The 20542-nt window shown below is 40.8% G+C and overlaps 1 protein-coding gene across 2 annotated transcripts in view; it reads right to left on the bottom strand.

The window, feature by feature from the left end:
• MAPRE2 (microtubule associated protein RP/EB family member 2) overlaps window positions 1-20542 on the bottom strand; it is a 105987-nt gene that overhangs the window by 59516 nt on the left and 25929 nt on the right. For both annotated transcript variants that reach the window (XM_066330761.1, XM_066330743.1), the window contains exon 2: window positions 11880-11941. Coding sequence is in view for 1 of the 2 variants with exons in the window: in XM_066330743.1 (XP_066186840.1) it covers window positions 11880-11941 (62 nt within the window). In the remaining variant the exon portion in view is untranslated. The remainder of the gene's footprint in view (window positions 1-11879; window positions 11942-20542) is intronic.

Genomic DNA, 20542 nt, shown 5'->3' with positions numbered 1-20542 from the left:
TAAAGCAATCTCTAATGAGACTGAAGTTAGTCTGCCAATGTGCCACTGTCCTCTGCACATCAAGACAGAGGATCTTACTTATACTTTCTGCTAGGTTTCCAAATATACTCAAATTTATCTTTCAGTAACCAATCTATGGACATTTGCAATTGGCACACTTCATTGAAAAATGTTTAATTCAGCTGGTAATTGGAGGAAGTTACATTCAAGCATTTTTCAAAACAAGCAACAAAACCCACTCTGTTAAAAAAGCCAGTAAGTGTCTTAGTAACACTCAAGAACATGGAGAAGCCAGAAATGCTACGTGGTGACAGAATATAAAAATAATCTATAGCAGGTCTTTATCTGCCAGACACAACCCTACCTGCTCTGCTAGGGAGCAAGCAGTAAAACACTCTGCAACCCTAACTTATAAAAACATTTTTATTTCTTCACCACTGGCAAAGAACAGAAGCTTCTTTATTGAAGTCTGTAAAGCTGTTTAAAACATGTACCAACAAAGCTACAGAAGAGAAGTGCAGGTGAGGAGAGCATGGCAGCTTTGCTTCAGTTTTCTTGCCTTTGCATTAGGACTCAAGGTCTGAAGAACACACACTGCCTCAGCACAATACCTTATCTTTATGGGGGCCAAGCCAAGCATCAGCAGAAGAAGCATGGTACTGGTTTTCAGAAAGCACATGTTTCAGTGTGCTTCTAGTTGATCTAGTCTGGGGGGCTCTGTGTGCAATATGGATTGCTTGGGTGCAATATGCACGGCATTCCCTCTACCTACATCTCTGTTTCTGGGCACTGTGTGGCCCACAAGCACAACTCCTGCCTTTACGCGCTGGAAGCCACCAGCATCTTCTTGCCACTTCCATCATTCTAAGCTAAAAGGTCTCAAAGAAGGAGGAAACCTGTTGCTGTTATTATGTGACTGTACATCTGTGTTATCTTCATAGATTTTTACATGCACAAGGCACAGAAATAGAGAAATTATCCGAAGAATAAAAGCCTTGGTGTTAATAAAAAGCCCCACCTGTGGTGTGCTGAAAGTACTGAAATCTGGTACTCACAAGTGATGTGCAGACTAAGCAAAGCAAAGAGCCAGGGAAGCAATTATAGCCGAAGGGTGGAATTACAAAACCTGATGTAACAGATCTTCAGCACTGAGACCACGCGCAGAGGCAATGGCTGAAAGAGACCTATGGAGGTCATCCACTCCAATCTCCCACTTGGAGCAGGATCATCATCAATATGAGATCAGGTCACATTTGGTGACATGCTTGCAATCAATCCAGATCTTGAAAATCTCCAGGGATGGAGATATTGTGTCCTCTCAAGACTACCTGTTCCCGTGCCATGCTGGCCACACAGCAAGTCCCAGGTGTACTGCTGATGCAAAAAGCACCACTCTACCACACCACATGCATTTCAGTACTTTGATTTCTGCTGTGGTGAAACAGGTAGAGAGAATACTAGCATTTACTGTAATAGGCTTAAACATCATTCTCCAAAATCTGGTTCTTCCTTCCTCTTCAGAGCTTTTGTTTTCAGTTCCTCTCTCTTAACTTGCTCTAAGCCTTAATTTACTGCAGTAGGAAGGCCATGAGGCCTAATTTATCATGCCTGAGAGCAAAATCCTCTAAAAGCCCAAAATGCAGCATAAGAAAGACCTCAGGTGTACTCGAGCCAGAATTTCATATTAGGCAGCTAATGTGGAAATAAATTATAAATATTTTAATGCTGATAAGCAATCAATGTACAGCCTCTGACAGCAGAGGTGATGGCTAGGCTAGTGACTTCTGCTGATACATTTGTGAGGGGATAAAATTCCCCCCCTCCACGGTTTTAGGGAGTATTTCATGACATGGCCAAACTATAAATACAATTAATGATTGCAGAAATTCCCCACCGCTTGGATAACTTTGGGGCGGTGGGAGGAATAGGGAGTGAGACTTAGAAAAACACATTTAACCCTAGAGTGGCCAGCAAGCATCCTTCATCTCTGACATCTCTGTTCATGTTCAAGCTCGTAAAGGAGTCGGTGTGATATTGCTTATGGTCTTCTCAGAATAGAGCCCAGCTACAAACTGCAGCAAACATCATGCAAGTATAAGTATTTTGGGCCATGTACATAATTTTTCTGAGGAGTTTCATGAACATTCCTGTCACAAGTTCAGTTTTTTCCAGTGGAGAAAAAATCCTGTGACTAGATTTGCAAACACAGTTGGAAGGTAGCAATAACTTTTGGAAAGCAGAAGTCCTGGGCAATGTAGTCTGCTTTTCTAATTTCACTAGTCTCATAGTCTTCCTTTATCACAACAAAGATGAACAGAATTCTGTAAAGCCACAGATTTACACACTGTAGATTAAAATCAGTTAATTCTAGCCCTCAAGTGTGTGTATTTATAAAAAATTCCCTGCAGAAAGGGTCTCTTTCTCCTAAAGGAGTTGGACAACAGTGTTCAAATTTGAAAATAAGTGAATAAAACAAATCAGGAAGGAAGTGTGGGAAGAGCTAAAAGAAGTTACTCTATTAAGTCTTGGGCACACCTTGGTTGTTCAAGGAAGTCCCAATTTATTAACGTACTTTGACATACTTTATTCTCAGCATGATGAGGTTCAGTAAGATGGGCATAACCATGACCATACTTAATTAGGCTGCATTACATCAGCCTAATTTCTAAAGTTGCATTTAGCAGATTAGGAACAGAAGATTTAGGAGATCCAGATTTGCGTGTTATCTGTGAGAAGTACAAGTGAGGGATCTGCAACTAAATGTCTATTAGAGAGCACTGGCTTGTGGCAGCCTAAACTAGAGCACAGGTCTAACCTGTGACAACATATCACACAGGAACATCCATAAAGTGGTCAGCAACAGCAGCATTACTAACACAGCAAACATATATCAGACACAAAGAGGCGCATGGTAAGTTTCAAGCTGACCTGGGTCACACAGAACTCCTGTTTCCTATTTTGCTGACACACTGTCAACAGCACTGATCAACCCAAAGGAAAACAGAGTGGCATAAAATCACTTCAGGTAAAAATTCAAAACTGTAACTTTACAGACTTTGTTTATGCAGCACTGAATAAATCGTCCTACCACCATCCCACCACCTCATTCTATACCTTACATATCTGGGCACTTAAACTCAGTGTGACAAACAGCAAGTGATAATTTTGTCAGGGCAAAGAAACACTGCATGAGTTGTATTAAAACAGCTACTTATCACTCCAGACATCCTGTAGACAAAGAATGAGCTTCCCACCCTTGGGGATTCTAGTGTTGCCACTTTAAGCAAAGTCTTGATTATTTGCCTTCCCTGGAGGGACACAGATAAAGAGGGAAAAAAAAAAGTGAGGGCTGTCCCAATTACACAATGTGCATGGACCACATCCCTATGAGGTAATTCAAGTCTATTTTTAAATATACAGACATATTTATATTTCAGAGTTCACATTTAACATTTTAAAAATTGTTCTGTGCCTGTGAGGAAGAATAAAATAAATCTTGGAGTCTTTGTCCGCTAAGCATACTTGAAAATTCAGTCTTATGAGCCGTAAATCCAATCTGACCATTAGTGCATTAATAGAACGCTAAAGAGAGATATCTTGCAGTCACAAACTGTGAGTATTTTCCTTTAGAAAGAACATAGTTACCTTACTATAGAAATCAAACAGAAATCAGAGATTAATTCAAGATTCAAGAACTGTCTACAAAACAAGGACTTATGTTCACAGGAACAGGATTTCAAAACCCCTTGAATAAGATATTTAAAGAGTTGTATATGTTTAATATTAATTCTTAGATTAAAATTAATAAATTGGTTTAGTGGATATTTATTAAATCTAATTAGCTAAATCCAGCTGCTTTAAAGAATAAACTTGCCAAATTCCTATTTGAAAAGGAGCACCCTTCAGTGTACATCAAAGGATTCATTACTTAAAACATAAGAAGTTCACGCCGAATAGCCGGAACATTTTTATCCAGTACTTTCCACATAACAAAAAGCTCCTGTGAGAGCAGGAAATACTTCAGAGAAGAATGGTTCCAAAGAGAAGGAATTTTTACTTCCATTAACTCCAGAGTAACCCAAAATTTGGAATTCTTTAGTGTCTGTTACTTTTGTTTTCGGTGATATCCACTGTAAGGGCTTGGAAATGTGAAGGAGTAAGTCTGGCATTTTTTTTAATGTATTTTCAGCTGTTGAGGAATCTTTGGCTTTCTTGGGGCTCAGGAGGAGCAAATGGAGAAAGGTAAGGAGATGATAAAATCGAGTGGGAGTGGACAATCTCCATCTCTGATATACCTTCTTACTGCTTTACACAGAAAATTTTAGCAATACACTTTGAAGGCATTTCAGTCTATTGATATAGACCTGCCCAAGATGCTCACCACTGCTAAAGAGGAAGGGAGAAGGCTGGCACAAGAAAGTAATGATTCCAGCAGATGGTCTGTTAAATTTTACTGGATCAAGAATGTTTCACCAGCTGACAAAGGCTGGATCTTTACAAACTAGTATTTGAAGGGGTTGCTTTGTCCCAGGAAATTGTTAATTGCCTGTCCTCCCACACCCAGCAAAAAGCCAACATAAACAGTATTACATGCTAATGTTAAAAAAAAAAAAACAACAAACCACTGAGCATTCATGCCTGACCAGGATCAAAATCACACCGCCAAGTCATTCAGTAGTGTGTGAGTGTTTCTGTAATTGCAAATCCCAGCCCAAAAACCCAGCGCCTTGCTGCAAAATGCTCTGTGTTTCCTCAGGACCCTACAGTGCACAACAAATCACTCTCTTTCAGAGCAAAGGTGTCTTGTTGCCCATGAAATTAGCAAATGCCAAGAAGTTACACAGAAAGTGGTGTGCTTTTCTCTTTATAGGCAACCTTCCCCTTTCTCCTGATAACTGCTTTTTATCTGGGACATTCATAGCATTTTACAAAACCTGATTTCTGCCAGCTTTCCTCATTTTACAAGCACAGGAACAGGCCCTGCTGTTATGACCAGCTTCCTCAAACACTTACTGTCACAAGTTTGTGCAAACGTCATCCTCAGCACCACTATGGTGCATCTCCATCCTCTCTCCCGTAGGTGGCTTTCTAATCGTTTCAGTACTTCCAGCTCTCCAGCTAAGCAAACCCAATCCTTCTTCTCCATTGCTACAACTAAATGCATGCCTCCTCTTTTTTATCTCAGGATTTCTTCCACACCTGAGGTTTCGCCATTGTTCTTTCTCCCATTCTTTCCAACACTTCCTCTGTCAGGCAAAATCCTTTGTAGGCTTGGGCAATTTCCACTTCCCTTCCTCAGCCACCTGCAGAGAACCTGGGTCAAATTGGTTTCCTTCCCTCAGACAAGTCCCCAGCATACTTATTGTCCAGCTAACATACTGTTCATTAGCTAATTACACCTCATTTCATCCCGGGCCGTGAGGAATGGGCTGCAGTACTGCCTGCTGAGCTGCATGCACCTTCACACGCAGCCACCCTTAGAAGTGACACCTGTATTTAAAGGCTGCATCACAGCCAGGATTCACACACCTCCCGTGACACATTGCTGCCATTAACACACCAAAGAGCCAAAATCCCTGAGGCAGCTCAGTGCCTCTGAAAAAGTAGGTTGCCAAGGATTTGTTTGTGATCTCTAGCTCACAGAGAAATCTGGGAGTGCCTCCTCTTTGGGCTAGAGCAAATACATGTATTACACACAACAGTTTAAAACAGAAGTTTGTCTTCCCACAGACAAATAGAGTGGCTTTCAGGCTCCTTCCTGGCCAAATGCAAGCATCTGAGGAATTCTGCTCTTTACTTTCTGAGAATTTCTTACCCACATGCTTTTTAACTTGCTGTTCAGAACTTAGACCTGTAACACACTTCTAAAGTAATAGTTTCTATTTGCAAGTACTAGAGCATTTGGGAGCAAGAAAGTGTTCTTTGAGTATAAGTTAATTGCTACTTAACACAATACCCTTACTAACCTGAAAGCTTTAGTTTTCTCACTTATTGATGGAAAACAGACTCTTTCCCCTGGCAAGTTAATGCTCATTATCATCTTAGTGTTTATGCTAAGTCTTTATTAATAAAATAGCTTTCACATGAAGAGGAAAAATAATTTTCATAGACAGCTTTAATCATGTTACGCTTATATTACTAGTCTGAATTGAAAAAAAATTAGAATACTTGAAAACTGTGTCACAAAAATTATGTTGCTGACAGACATTCCCTAAGAGGACTTTTGGAGCTTGACCTATTAGACCAAGTTTCCATTAATACTTTGAGCACTTTATTAACTTAGTGCTGCAAGTGCCTTATTTAGACACTAGGACCCTTCAAAAGGCTTATATAGCAATTTCTGAAACCCTGAAATTTCAAGTTGCCAAAAAATGTTAAGAGTTAAAGCTATCCGGGAGAAAGCTACTCCTGGTCTGCTTTAGTGGAAGGTGCATCTGTTGAGAGGAATACACAGAAACACTGGGGGCTTGGGAGGAGAAATAAAGGAGCAAGAAAACTTTTAAGCAAAGTACAACAGTAAATTTTCCTCATGAATCAACTACTTTTTTTTAAAAATCGCATAGTAATTGTATTAATAGTACCACAAATGCTGCCACAAATTTGCTAATCAGGTGGGATAACAGCAGAAGTAATACTGTGACTTTCTTTTATTTGAATGTAGGGAAAAAATGAAATATAAGACAAAGCTCACACCTCCGAAATAGAGGGAGGGCCATTAAAAATGCACACGTCTCCATTCTGAGCAGACAAGAGCATACAGAAAGTGCATGGTCTTATGGAAAAGATAAACAGCTGGATTTACTTGCTTCCATTAACCAATGACCCACTTGTCAAACATAAGCTGTAGATTTAAAAGAGTGATTATGTGAAGCCTCTTACATTACACAAAAACGATCCTAGCTATGAAATCAGATCAAGCCTGAAAATACTTGAGCACAGTCAATATTGTTCTTCTATACAGATACAAGACAAGAACTGGTTATTTGTTTAAAAACCTACAACATGATGTAAGGGTAGTTTGATGCAGTGCTGTTCAGAAGGCATTTATCCCACACATCCTGCTCAGGTCATTAGTGGTGTGCCAAATCCAGACCTTTTGTAAGAGGATGAAGTTCTAATGGAAGCCACTGCATAAACCTGAAGATGAGGACACTGCCAGCTTCCTTCTATGAGGAATGGGTACTGGGAGACTTAAAAAACTGGTTGTCCCTACAGTAACTGGCACCCATGACAGATACCTGATCTGATCAGAGAGGGTTTTTAATACTGGTGACAGCTGTGCACACTTTGACAGATCTTCAGTTGAGGCTTTGACAGATCTTCAGTTGAGGCTTTTAAGGCTCAAGCCAGCTGCCTTTGACTTTGCCCCTGTGCCCCTTTGCATCTCCCACCAAATGCCTTCTGTTCCTGTGCCTGCTCCAGGCTCAGGTAGGAGCAGACATGCAAGATGCTACAGATGATTACAACATTTGGATTCGAGTGCAACAAATTACTAGGTCCCAAGACCTGAAAACCTCTAATTTTGCCACCTTGCATTGTAACACAACAGCACTGTCCACAGCAGTGGCCTTCTCATACCTGACCTCGTGCTAAACAAGTCTCTAAGAAGGTTGAAGGAGCCATTATTAGAAGGAATGATTTTACTGTAGGAACAACTTAGATGTTTCTTCCACCCAACCTCATTAGTGTGCTGAGCATTGCCAGTGACTCCCACTTTACTCTGACTCAGTACATAGGGTGATTTTCTGCAAGCTGCAGATCATGGAGCAGCTGAAGTGTATAAGAATGCAAGCAGTCAGCTAATGAAAACCAAAGTTTCCAGCTCCAGTGATTACTGAGAAATATTAAAAAAATGCTGATACTTGGAGCCTGTCCACCTCTGGATTTTACTCTGCTGCTGGAGGCCCTGAGTGCCATAGCTCAGTATCCCAATGCCTGCTGTGCAGATGCAGGCTTTAGCAGCAGCATGGGAAAAGAGGCCAGGAAAGCTCCCCAGTGCCTACCACACCACAGGACAGGGGCACATGCAAGATTATATTTATAAAATCTAGAAACCACTTGGAAAAATCACAGTTATTTTTATAGCATCTACATGCACTAAAAATACTTGATATATCTGACAAGGATTAATATTTTTCAAGGTCTTAAATTTTATGGTTTCTTTTTCTGCCGGAGCAAAACCCAAATCACTACTTGAATTATCCTTTAATGAAGATTTTCCAGCTTCTAAATGAAGTACCATTGATAGGCAAGATGCAGAAGGCAATAAAAGATGACTAGAAACAAGGGTATCTTTTTTTTTTTAATATATATTCTTTTATATTATCATGACTTCAGCAGCCCTGGCATTAAGTGGCACCATTTTGTAACCTCTGAACAGCCACATTGTGTATAAAATAATAATGATAACAAAAGGCTTCTAACACTTTGAGTACAAAAGGTACTAGTGACAAGAAAACAGTGCGTTTTCCTTGTTACAGTAGAAAATGAGGTTTCTATTTAATAAAAAACCCCAACCACAAGGCTATGTGTTTTTGTAACTGTAAATGTACGTCAGTGCTGTTGACAGCTTCTGTGTTGGAAAGGATCTCATTAACTCTGAACAAAACCACACGTTATCTTTTTGAAAAGCAAAGTTACATTCCTGATGAATCATCAGCTGCTTTGCTGAGCTCCTGTGGGATAATTTTTGGTATTGGGTACTGGAAAAATAAATATCACCCCAAAGTTCAGAATATCTTCAGACAGCACCATAAAAGGCTATCCAAACTACCCAATTCCTAAGTTAAGAAGGGAATTGGGCTGGTGAGTGCACAGCCATGAACAAACATTCCATTTGGTTAACTTTGCTCCCTCAGGTTCAGGCTTTAGGGCTCTGGTTTTCTCATGTTGGATCTCTAAAGCATCTGTGTTCTGTGCAGGCCTGATTTCTCAACAGATGTCCTCCACTGCATTTTAGGGGACTTCATGGTGTTTCCACAGAATGAACATGCTTTAAAAGCACTCCACTCAGTTCACCTATTTCACGTTTTTCCAGTCTTTTGACTGAAGTTGAAAGGCATCCCTTAGGAAAGTCAGGTCTTCTTTGGTGGACATTGTGGAAAGCAGTTGGGGAAACAAGTAGCAGGGAACTGTGTGGGAAACTAAGTGCCCTCAGTTAGAAATAATGTTTGTTCTGCACCAGTGTTGGTGCTGGGAGGTAAGGAGAAAGGACTGAGCAGTTATTTAATCTGCCCAGTTTGGGTAAGTACATGCACCTTTATAATGAACAATCAGAGAATATCTGTGTCTGCAGGGAAGAAAAGAGCTCATACAGACCTTTGTTCAGATCTCCCCTGAACACTTCATGAATCAGTAGTTTATCATACAAACATACTTTATATACACGTGTGTGTGTGTGTGTGTATATGCGCACACTTTTAATGTATTTTCTTTCTCTTCTCCTATCTCAAAATAAAAATAACTGAAATCTAGCAAGCAATTCCTGAGCTAAGGTTCCAGTAGAAACCAGCCTTGCTTTCTAATGTTAGGATTGCATTGTAATTACTTTGGTGATAGTGCATAAATTAAGGAATTGCTACTGCCAAAAGGGCCCTTATCTGCATGTCACACATGAGAACACCTAACACAAGAACTGTAAAATTTCTTGAATATTCCATTATCCACCCCTCATGTCCATATAACTTAACTCCATGAAAAAATATACACATTTGTCAGGATGTGACACATGACCAGAAGGTTTCCTGAGCAAGGACCAGTATATAATAGGATATTACATGGATTTGGAATTGTAATAGCTCAGCTAATTCTGCAGCAATATAATGAATCTCTGGTATTAGAAGGCTGATAACTAGATCTTCATTTGGATTTATAATAGGCCATAAGGACTAAAGGATTTGAAGAGGAAAGGCTAAACAGTGAGCAGCAATCCATTGGGAACACACTGGAAAACTGCATTTTGCTTCGCAGAAAGGGTTACAAGTTGCAGGAAATCTGCACACGTCAGATAAGTTTCTGTTAGACAGGTAGGATGTAGTCTGCTTTTATAAATGTCCACTTGGTGGTTGTGCACTATCTCCATGCTCACAGTTTTCTTTAGATTTCCTGTTGTTCCCAAGTGCCTGTGACAATGCCAGTGTAACCACAGCGATGCAGCCTGACTTGAAGGAGCAGCCTCTACTCCATGCCAGAGCAGACAGCAACAGATGAGAGAGTCTCTGTGGCTCAGCACAGGGCACTGTCCCACCGCCCTTCCATCTGCAACACCTTCCTGGGAAGGATTGCATCCATGGGGGAAAGCATTAGATTTTTCCAGTTCTTGCCCTGAGATGCCTCCTGTAGTCTAGATTTATTGTTTCATCCTTGAAGCATACGAGCCTCTTTTGACTAAATTATAGGCTGATTGTCCTGAGAATCTCCAAGTACACTTGAGCCCCACGTGTCTGCTAATTGCTGTTGAAGTTAGTCTTGCAGTCTGATGTATCTGGACTGTGTGGCTCCTTGTTCAACTGTCCCTCTCCTACTCACCTATCACTGGTGAACAATTGCTGGTGGCAATTCTTGTATTTACCATAGAACTTATCCTAAATAATAATTTCTCACACCTATCAGGTATCTAGAGAAATCTTTCTGCCAACATACTTGAATTTTCATTTTTTTTTTCTTTTTTTTTTTTCTTTTTTTTTTTTTCTTTTTTTTTCCAGGGCATTACATAACCTAGAGCAACCCCCCAGTTTCACAGTAAAGCAAGCTCACTTTTAGCCGTGAAGCACAAAGTATCTCAGCAAACTGAGCTGCCTCCTACATCCAAAGCTAGCATTTATTTACACACTGTAACAGCTTTGCAAGCATTAGCAAAAACGATGCAGTATGTTTTGAAAATGGAAGTTGTTCATGACACTGCCTGAGCATCATTTCAGTGCCATGCATATGTTTATTACTAGCTATGCATAAAGAAACCTCCCGCCACTGCAAACCACTAATGCTGCAGCACAATCCTTCTGGGGGAAAAGGCAGGAATGGTATCCAGCAGAGTATGGTGAGCATTGGCAATGGTGAACCCGTTCAAACAAGAGGTTTAGTACCAGGTATTCTACACTCCATTTTGGCAACAATGACATTTTTTTGTTGAACAGCACCGATGCAGCAGGAATGGTGCAAGGGCAGCAAGTGATGGCAACTGCAGGGAACACGGATCTGCTCAGGGCACTCCCTTCTGAAGGCTTTCTAAACATTGCCACCTTGTGGGCCTGCTGTCTGATATCACTGGTCCTTCCACTTTCCCCAGGTGACTTCCTGAGCAGATTTCACAGATGCCAAGCTTGAGGTTGGATGGTTGAAGTTAAACTCCCATAGCTGGAGATTTAAAAAGGGACAGCACCTTACAAATTCTATGTGGCATTAATTACTAACTCTGTACTTGTGCTTCATGTAATTTGTTCTTTTTCCACTGAACATTATGATGGCAGCACTAATAAAGTGCAGAAGAGCTAACATTTAACAAAACAAAAGAAAGGAAGGATGCAATTTCTCAAATCTCCCAAGCAGAAGGGAGAAGTCAGATTCATTGTCCACCTTTAGGAGTTTTTTATTATTTTTATTTCCTTTCTGCCACCATTTCCTTCTACTCTAGTAAAAAAAAATAAAAATATATCTATATATATAATTACTCATTATTTTTAATATGAAATTATTTATTATAAGATGTCTGTGGCCTCTTGTTTAGCTTTCATCAGTTTTGTTTCATGACTGTTACATAGTCAAAGATGATGGAAAGCAATATCACTTGTTATTGATAGCAAGCTTATCTAGCTACTGCCTTAAAAACATCAAACACAAGTTTTTGGGTAAAAAAACCACAAATGCACAAACATACTTACTTTGAGCATCCAAACACTTTCCCTGGTTGCCGGCTTGAATTGTTCCTTGCAGCAATTTGGCACTGGAAAGAAAACATGAAACCTTTAGTTCAACTACCAAATAGGAGGGGAAAAAAAAAAAAAAAAAGATTCACTGGATGGTCTTTGTCTGCACTGGTTGAGCAGTGATGCAATAATCGTATGTTGAACATTGAAATGAGTAGAAATCCTTCATTACAATGCCCTAATTCAGCTGTGTTCACAATGGCTCAGTGTCTGACACATCTGCACAACAATCAGATGCCCCCTGATATAGTAGCAGGTCTATGAGCTCCCTTATGCAGTGCTGCATTTAGAGTTTATTCATGATTTCCAGGCACACTGGTCTTTCTTCATCCAACCAGGCTTCTTCCAAGCACAGGCAATCAGTTATGACTGTTGTGTCATGCAACTGGAGCCTTGCTGCACTTGCCTGAACAGCTTTTCAGAGGGGGGAAAAAAAAAATCTGCCATTGAGAAGCACAGTATCTGTAATCCAGGAAAGCCTTTTGCCAATACAACAGAAAAACGCTGGCAGTTCTTTGAAGTGTCTCACTTAACAATGAAATCATGGTGCTGCCTCCTTGTAGCAACCACATTAGGTCTATTCCCTTCTGTGTTCCTGGAGGGAATTGCCTATGAATGTTAAATTTGTCCTCACATGCATTCTCTCAAGTGGTACATTACAGACTGTAGAAACGTAAGATGGAGCATGGGTTTCAGTTTATGCCCTGAATGACATACTATGGTTACATGGCTAAGTTTCTTAATTTGACTCCTCAGTAGAGCAGGAAATATCATTCCTAGCAGGTAAATAATGGTTCACAGTCAGACCAGGGCTCTGGCTATTGCTTGTTTTGCATTCCTAGTCAACTAGTTGAGACAGCCCAGCAGGGAGGAGTTTTCCAAAGACATCTGCATAATAGCACAAATAGATCCAAACAGGATCCCAGTGGTACTTGGACTGCATCAGGGACCAAGGGATGCAAGAAGCTCCCACAGGTGAATTTATATTAATCAAAATCCCTGCTTTAAGAGGAGGAAAACATGAAGCAATTCTCACTATAATTCACTATCATCTGGAAAAGGTAAACAGACCTTTAAAAATGGCTTGTCTAAAGGACTGGATCCCAGCTCCAGAAGCTGTGACTCATGCTGGCAGAGAATTTAGGAAGGCTGCTAGCAAACTGGAAGGCTGAAGGCACCTTAAAGCCAAACCAGAATGGGAATTAGCTATTAAACATGTTATTGTTTCAATTCTTTGAATCTCTCCAAGCCTCTTAAGCTTTGCTTTTCAATGTGGTCTTTTTCCTCCACTTGTTTAATGTGGAAAGTAATTCCAGCACAGCTGACAAACTTCAGGCATCCCACTGGCAAAGGAACAGCAAATCCATCATGGTATATTGGCTTTTGCCCAAGTAGTGCCCCTCTGAAGTTAAGCTGAGATCTGACAGAACTACTCCAACAAGAGTGTCCCATCCTTACAAGTTGAGACAACAGTTATCTCCCACAGGAGATGTTGACCAGAACTTCTAACAAGTAGCAGCAGTGGAGAGACATAGTGATCCCATTAGAAACATGACTATTTGCTCATAGAATGTTTTCCATACTATATATATATTTATGGCCTATTGAAGACAGAGGTAACTAGTTAATTGTCTTCAGTATGTAGAACTTGGTTTGAGTGGGATTTGAGTAACACTAGCACATTGAACTTCCTTCAGATTGCCTCAAATTAAAAAAAAAAAAAAATCCTCATAGCCCAGGTTCCTAAAACTTGGAAGCTGATTCTGCTGATGCTTGCACAGGTCAAGCCAAAGAGGTACATCTCAGCAAAAGCTCCTGCCTTTTGCCTGCAAACAGGTACTTACCTGAGCTGCAGGGAGCAGTGCAATCACTGTGGCCAGATGAGATAATTGGCACTTGCTGCTGTGTGCAGCACCACTGCCAGGTCTCCACCTGCTCCACAAGCCATGCCAACACCTCAACCCGTCCTTCTGGATTGAGATGCTGCAGCAGCACCCAGGCAAGGGAGTGGTAGGAAACACTGGATCATTAGGGTGGAATTTGATTTAGGTGGACAAAGGAATGCAGCAGAGGTCCTAGTCAGTGGGTGTGAGGAAGGTAAGGATGGAGAGCTGGAGTGTCCTTTGAAAAGGTGGAGGGACAACCATGTGCAATGAAGACAAGGAGAAAAGGCTGCCATGTCCTTTTTTACTTCATAGCAGGCCACGCACACCTTTCAGCTGCACACACTGGCATCACATCACCACTACAAAAGCCAGCAAGCTCAATTCAATTCCCCAAAACTCTGCAACACACACAGGCTGAACTGATTTTAAAGTAGGTTCCCATCTCCTAAAAAGTCACCTATCAATACACCTAAAAAAATTCCTTCTTCCAGATTGGAAAACATAGACAAAAGGGGTAAAATACAAGGGGATGAAGATGTAGAGGATCAGGAAAATGAAAAAGACCTTAAGATACAGAAAAAAAAATTAAGTTTAATTAAAAGAGTAGTTTCAGAAAAGCCTGTGTAGTAAAACTGATAAATACGATTATGCTTTTTTTTTTTTTCCAGAGCAGAAATTTATTATTTGCTCTATGTTATAATGCAAATATTTGCAGCCATGTGTAAAGTTACCCGTAACTGCAAGTTCCCTGTATTAAACTATCCATTTCCCTGATGAGCAAATTACATTGTGGGGAAACAGACTAATGTTTATAATAAAATACTTTTGAGTTTAGCTGTTATTAAAAGAATTGAGTAACTTTTATTAGTAGCCAATGACTGTTCACATAGTGCATTCACTTCTCCCCATCCCACAACCCTCAGTTCCGTCCTGGTACAGATACACTTGGGAAGTAAAACCCAGGTGGGGGGGGTTGGACTAGTGGGCCACTGGCTTCCAGAGAATCCCTAGGGATCCCTTCCCTTCCTTCACCAGCTGTGTACATGGCTCTGTAGCCTACATTTGCCACTTTTACACATGCTGCTGGGTTGCATATCCTGATTGATACTAATGAGTGCTAGTGGGGGCCTCCAGCATGTTTGGCAAAATTTTACTGCTGAGAGTTTATGGGATCTTGGGGTATCCAGTGGATTCAGCAGGACTGCTGCCCTCCAGGGGCTTACCTGATCTCAAGAGGATTTCACTTGCTCCCTCTCAGCATATATTTTTTTCTCCCTGTGCACACTAACTATTCCTGCATCCACAATGCTGAACCTACTGACACAGACTGATGCAGAAGTAATACCCCTTGAAATGCTGTAAAGCATTGAATTTAATTTGAATGTATATTGACCAAAAAACCCAACCCCAAATCAAAACAAAAAAACACCCCAAACAAAACACGAATTGGGAAAGAGGGATACGAGAACACAAGTAGAAAGCAAAGCAACTAAATGGAAGAAGAATGTACATCAGAGAATCTGTAGTAAACAAGGAACAACAGCATCCAGAAGCACACCCTACAATCGTAATATGAAAAGTAGAACCTATAGTTGTTAGTTTGAAGAACCAAGGAGGAAAAGTCAGGACAGAATGTAATTAAAGTGATTTAAATCAAATGACTTCTAGTTCAAAACTTTGTCTCCAGAAACTGTGTTTCCCCTGTGGGCACTGAGCCCTGTCTTCTGCTACTGTCTCTTTGTGCACTGGATACTTTTCTTCCATACTGCACAGATTTGTTTTCTTCCCCCTGCCAAAGACTGGAAATGTAATGTTGCATGAAAACAATTTGTAATATAGGCTGACAGTCACTGATTATTGCTTCAAATATCCTCAGTAGTTACAGAAAAAAAAACTTCAAAATCAACTTATTTTTAGCAACTGAAAGAATTCAAGCAACCCCATGTGGCTGCTATCCAGGCATTTACTGAGTGGAGAATAGCTTGACAAATTACAGAAATGGACAAACTCAGAGTGTAAATCAGAAAACCATGTATATCACTATTTACATATGCTTTCCTGTTGAAAAGATGAACAGAAACATTAATTTTACAGCTTCCAGTGTCAAAGGAAAGAACGACTGTTTTTATGAGCTGTGCATGAATCACAAAAACCAAAACAAACCCCCCCCATCTACTTCATAGTTTGGCAGATTTCTCAACTTGCTGGTAACTAAGAGCCCAGCCCTATGCTATCTCACTGTTGCTGAGTAATTCCTCTGCATCTGCTCAGGCCTCGGCTCTGTGGCACTACGGGGACGGCACAAAGGCAAAGACCCAAAGCAAAGAAGTCAAGAAATAGAGCTGAGTTTAATGTTATCTCCAGCTTTAAAACTACAAGAAACCCACTCTGAGTCTGACCCAGAGTGCTTCACAAGGAAGGAAGTCCCAGAAGATGTGAGATGCTGAAACCGAGCGCTTCCCACCTCTTTTGCTCTTCCCATTCCAAACACGGAGGATTTGTCGCGGCAAGTTCTGCTTCTCTCCAGTGCTCTGATTTCAAGTCATCTACTGGCACAAAAAAGGTCCTAGAGATTTCTTATAAGAGCCTGTTCCCTCCCTCTCATCTACAAAGCAAACAAACTTTTTTGGTCATTTACATATAAAGTAAATCCAACCATGTCCTACTTAGCGACTTTGTAGGAAAGAACATGCATCCTTTCTCAGGAAGACTTCTACTCTGTTTGGGAATCCTGTAGATTTTTCTTCCTATAGACCAGTAAACCAATTCGTATCATTTCTACTGCCCTCTCAACTTCTTGTAGAGGGGAATTTCCATGATCCAAATGACTTGCAGACACTTCAAAGATCCAGCCAACTGCGGTGTGACACCTACATTTTTTGCAGCAGCCTACCTGTCCTCCTCCTATGAATAAATACCTTCACTGCCTTCCTGCTCAGAAACTCTAAGATGCAGTAATTATCTTCCTACCTGGAAAGGGTGTAACAGAGCTCAGTTTGTGTGATTTTACTTAGCTAGTGTGACAGATTTGGCAAACCCTTTTTTCACAAGACAAGCAGTGCCAAACCAGTATATCCAGCAGTAGGTGGCAGACCTAATAGGATGACCAGATGAGACTGAGTATTTACCATTCTTTGTATTTAGCAGCAGGCTGCCACATCTCACTTATCTCCAAAAAAGAGTTTCTCTTTGCTCCACTTGGAGAAAACAACCTTCCTTCAATTATTTGAGGCATCCTTTTTTTTAAAATTTAGTTCAGAGTCATTGATGTCTGCATTTCAATTTCTATCACACAACTAAAAGTCTGTTCCTCTTGGCACTGTCAGCTAGCTCCTGCCTGTGTCTGTTGATTTCTACATCCAATGCAGCCACCAATTTTGTGCGGTGCATGTCTGCAGTTTGCACATTGGACCACAGTTCGCTATTGATGCACTTCTTTATATACTCATATATTATAGAGTGGGGTTTTTTGTTTTGTTTTGGTGTTTTGTTGGTTGGGTTTTTTTCCTGGTAGTCATTATATCATCTTACAGAAAGCACTTGGTTTAAAAATAACTAGAGTTGATCAGGTTTCTGCTTAGTTTCATGCACTAGAATAATTTAACATATTTCTTTTTAATATTTCCTTATAAACAAAGTTATGCTGTGATGATGCATGTTTTATAGTGAGGCAAGAAAAGCCAGCACTGACTAAGGTTTCCCATTATAAAAAATTTGGCAATAATATTGCCTTAAGGCATTCCAGCCATAACTGTTTGCTCCTTATTTGTCTCTGGGCTGCCCAGCAGTTTTGCTAGAACTCTGAATCCCATCCACTCTGAAGCAGAAACAAAAAGGGATCTAATTTCAAAGTCACCCGTTTTTTTTGTTTTGTTTTTTTTTTTTTTTTTTCTTTTCCAGACTTAGAAAAGTAAAGCTGGGACAGTTCCTGGTTTTTACAGTACACAGCAAGGCCCCACCAATCCTTGGTATGTCACCACTGGGAGGACAGGGTCTGTCTCACTGGCTGGTATTGCTGGCCAGAAACAGGCATAGGGAATAACTCCAGAGAATGGGATGGAATATCAAGATTTGAAAGCAGACACAGACTCCTCAGATATGGTCTAAAGAGTAGGGGATACACAGAGCTGAGGCACAACACACAGGCTTTCCCCTGTTCAATGAGGAGGGAGTAACAGACACACAGAAGGCAGCTAGCAGCAGCTGCTCTGGTCCAGGTCAACTCACCACCAGCCTCCAGATTCATCATTTCCTAAACTCAATTTTAGCCTTCATTTTGTAGCTGGATCTTATAGAATAATCATCAACTTAGAATCAAAAAGACGGTTCAAGGGAAAAGCATTAAAATATACATTCAAAAGAAAAAAAAAATCTAAAAAGATAAAGAAAAAAAGAGAAAAAAGCCTGTCTTTTTATTCTGACCTGAACCATTTTCTGAAGTTCTTTTAAAGCAGCAAATCCCGAAGTTAACATGAGGAGTCCTGATGGTATAATAATATGTTGAATTACCCAAGCTGACATTCTTTGAAAACAAGCCTGCTGAACAAGCACAGTAGGAAGTGCCCAAAGATAACTTCCATAAGTGTTATGCAGCGTCTGGGGGACTCTCAAAATTGCTTCAGGGATATAAAATGTACCAGCTTCAGCACCAGGAAAACATTTAGAAGAGCAAGTTGGTTTAAAAGACAGATGTTTTAACTCAAAAAGTAACTTATGCCTCAGAAAAATGCAGGTAGATCAGTTCAGGTTTCCTGAGATTAAATGGGCCGAATTCCCCAATATTGTGGGATTAGTTTTTCAGATCTCTCTACAGTGAGTGAAGAAAATTTAGCATATTAGAGAACATTCAGCAAAAATCCTTTGGGGGGGCTAGACAAAGGGGGATAAATGCTCCTACCAACCCTCTGTTCTAACCTAAGTGCTTTCCTATGAGCACTTCGCCTGCAAATTGTCTAAACTTACCAGCTGGTGGTCTTTGCTAAGTTACAGAATTCAGTAACTTGCTTCAAAAAGTAAAAAAAGTTCTCCAAAACAGTGCAAGATTCACTATCTGTGCATACATCACACCAGGAAAGAGGTGAGGACAACAGGTCTGGAAAGCAAGTATGCAAATTGTTGCCCCAGGGAAAAAATGACCTTGGTGTGTGCCAGCTAGCTGGAGACAAACTTCAGAGAAAGAACAAAAAAGACCTGAGGAGTCTCAGTGGACAACAAAAGGAAAAATGCTCAGCAGAATGTCCTTGCAGAAAAGGAGGGCAGCTCTACACGGGGCTGGGCTTGCAGATCCAGGGCAGTGATTACTGTACTCAGGGCTTGCGAAAGTGCAGTACTTGTGTACGGGGGAGCCACAAACCAGTGACAGACACGCTGGAGCCCCGTCTACCATACGCAGGTAGTTAAGGAGATGGAGTGTATGATACAGGAGAGGCTGAGGGAGTTGGGTTTGTCCAGCCTGAACACGAGAAGGTTTAAGGTGTGCGGGGGATGTATGACTGCAGCCCTCAGCTACTTAAGGGGAGGGTGTAGGGAAGATGGAGCCAGGATCTTCTCAAAGGCACACACACAGCAAGAGGCAACAGGCAAGTTTCAACAAGGAAAATCCTGATTACATGTTAGGAAAAGTGTTTTCATCATGAGAGTGGTTGAACACTTGGTCCAGTGAGGTTGGAAAATCTGAATGAGATATTCAGAACTCAACAAGTTCCTGAGCAACTTGATCTGTTCAGGACAGCTTTGAACAGGAGTGGACAAGATTATCTCTTTCAACCAATATCACCCGGTGATTCCATGTAGAAGTATCATCACTGCAGGCTGCTTGTTGCCTGCTTGCCTTACCCAGGAAAGAGAGCCCAGGAAAGAGTGAGGGTATGAAATGCCATCTCAGCCCTTTTAACAGCTCTGGCATCTCTCTCTGCCTTAAATTGCTAAACACACAAAGGGGTCCAACTCAAAGATATAAAGATAGATTCCAGTATCTGTGGTAATAGTTAAAGTAGCTCAAGTCTTGTAACTTGATTTTTATTTCAGTCCTTAGAAATCTAAATGTATTCTATAGAAATATATTTATAATAAATATTATTTAATGCATAAATCTAAACCCCAAAGTTTTTCTCTTTACAGCACTGGTGAAACAGGTGAGAGTTATTGGACTCCCGTCTTATGTGAGTAGAATGGATTACTTGCAGTCAATTATGTCTGTACAAACCTATGAAGGCTTTAAGGCTATAGTTTGTAGAAATGTCCTGTGAACCTCTGATTAGATAAGATGCTCATGGACAGCTGATGGGACATTGAAGGGTGTGTAGATCACCTCATTTGTCCTGCAGAGATCATACAGCTGCTCCCATAAACCAAAAGCCAAAGAAGTCTCTCCTTTTCATCTAATCAATCCCAACCATCCAGTTTCCCTAGGTGGAATGCAAGAGTCACTTTTCCATAGATCCACAGTGTGACAATCATCCCTGGGTTCCCATCTCTGCTGAAAGGACCATGTTCATTTTTTACACCACTCAATCAAGTGGAGAAAGGTGGGCAGGGGATCCCAGTGACGTTGTCACAGCCCAGTGATCATGAGACACTGGAGGAACGTTCTCCAGCCTGCTAAGGGGCAGATCCCCTCTAGTATCTCATGTTTTGTGTCAATCCTTCAGCCCTCCTCATCTACAAGGTGGAAGAGCAGCCCACCAACTTCACACTCTTCCACACATATTTGACTGAAAGCAGGAGGTGATT

The sequence above is a fragment of the Sylvia atricapilla genome, chromosome 1 (genome assembly GCF_009819655.1).
Source record: "Sylvia atricapilla isolate bSylAtr1 chromosome 1, bSylAtr1.pri, whole genome shotgun sequence".
NCBI lineage: Eukaryota > Metazoa > Chordata > Aves > Passeriformes > Sylviidae > Sylvia > Sylvia atricapilla.
The sequence above is the reverse complement of the archived record's forward strand: the minus strand, read 5'-3'. Positions and strand labels throughout refer to the sequence as shown.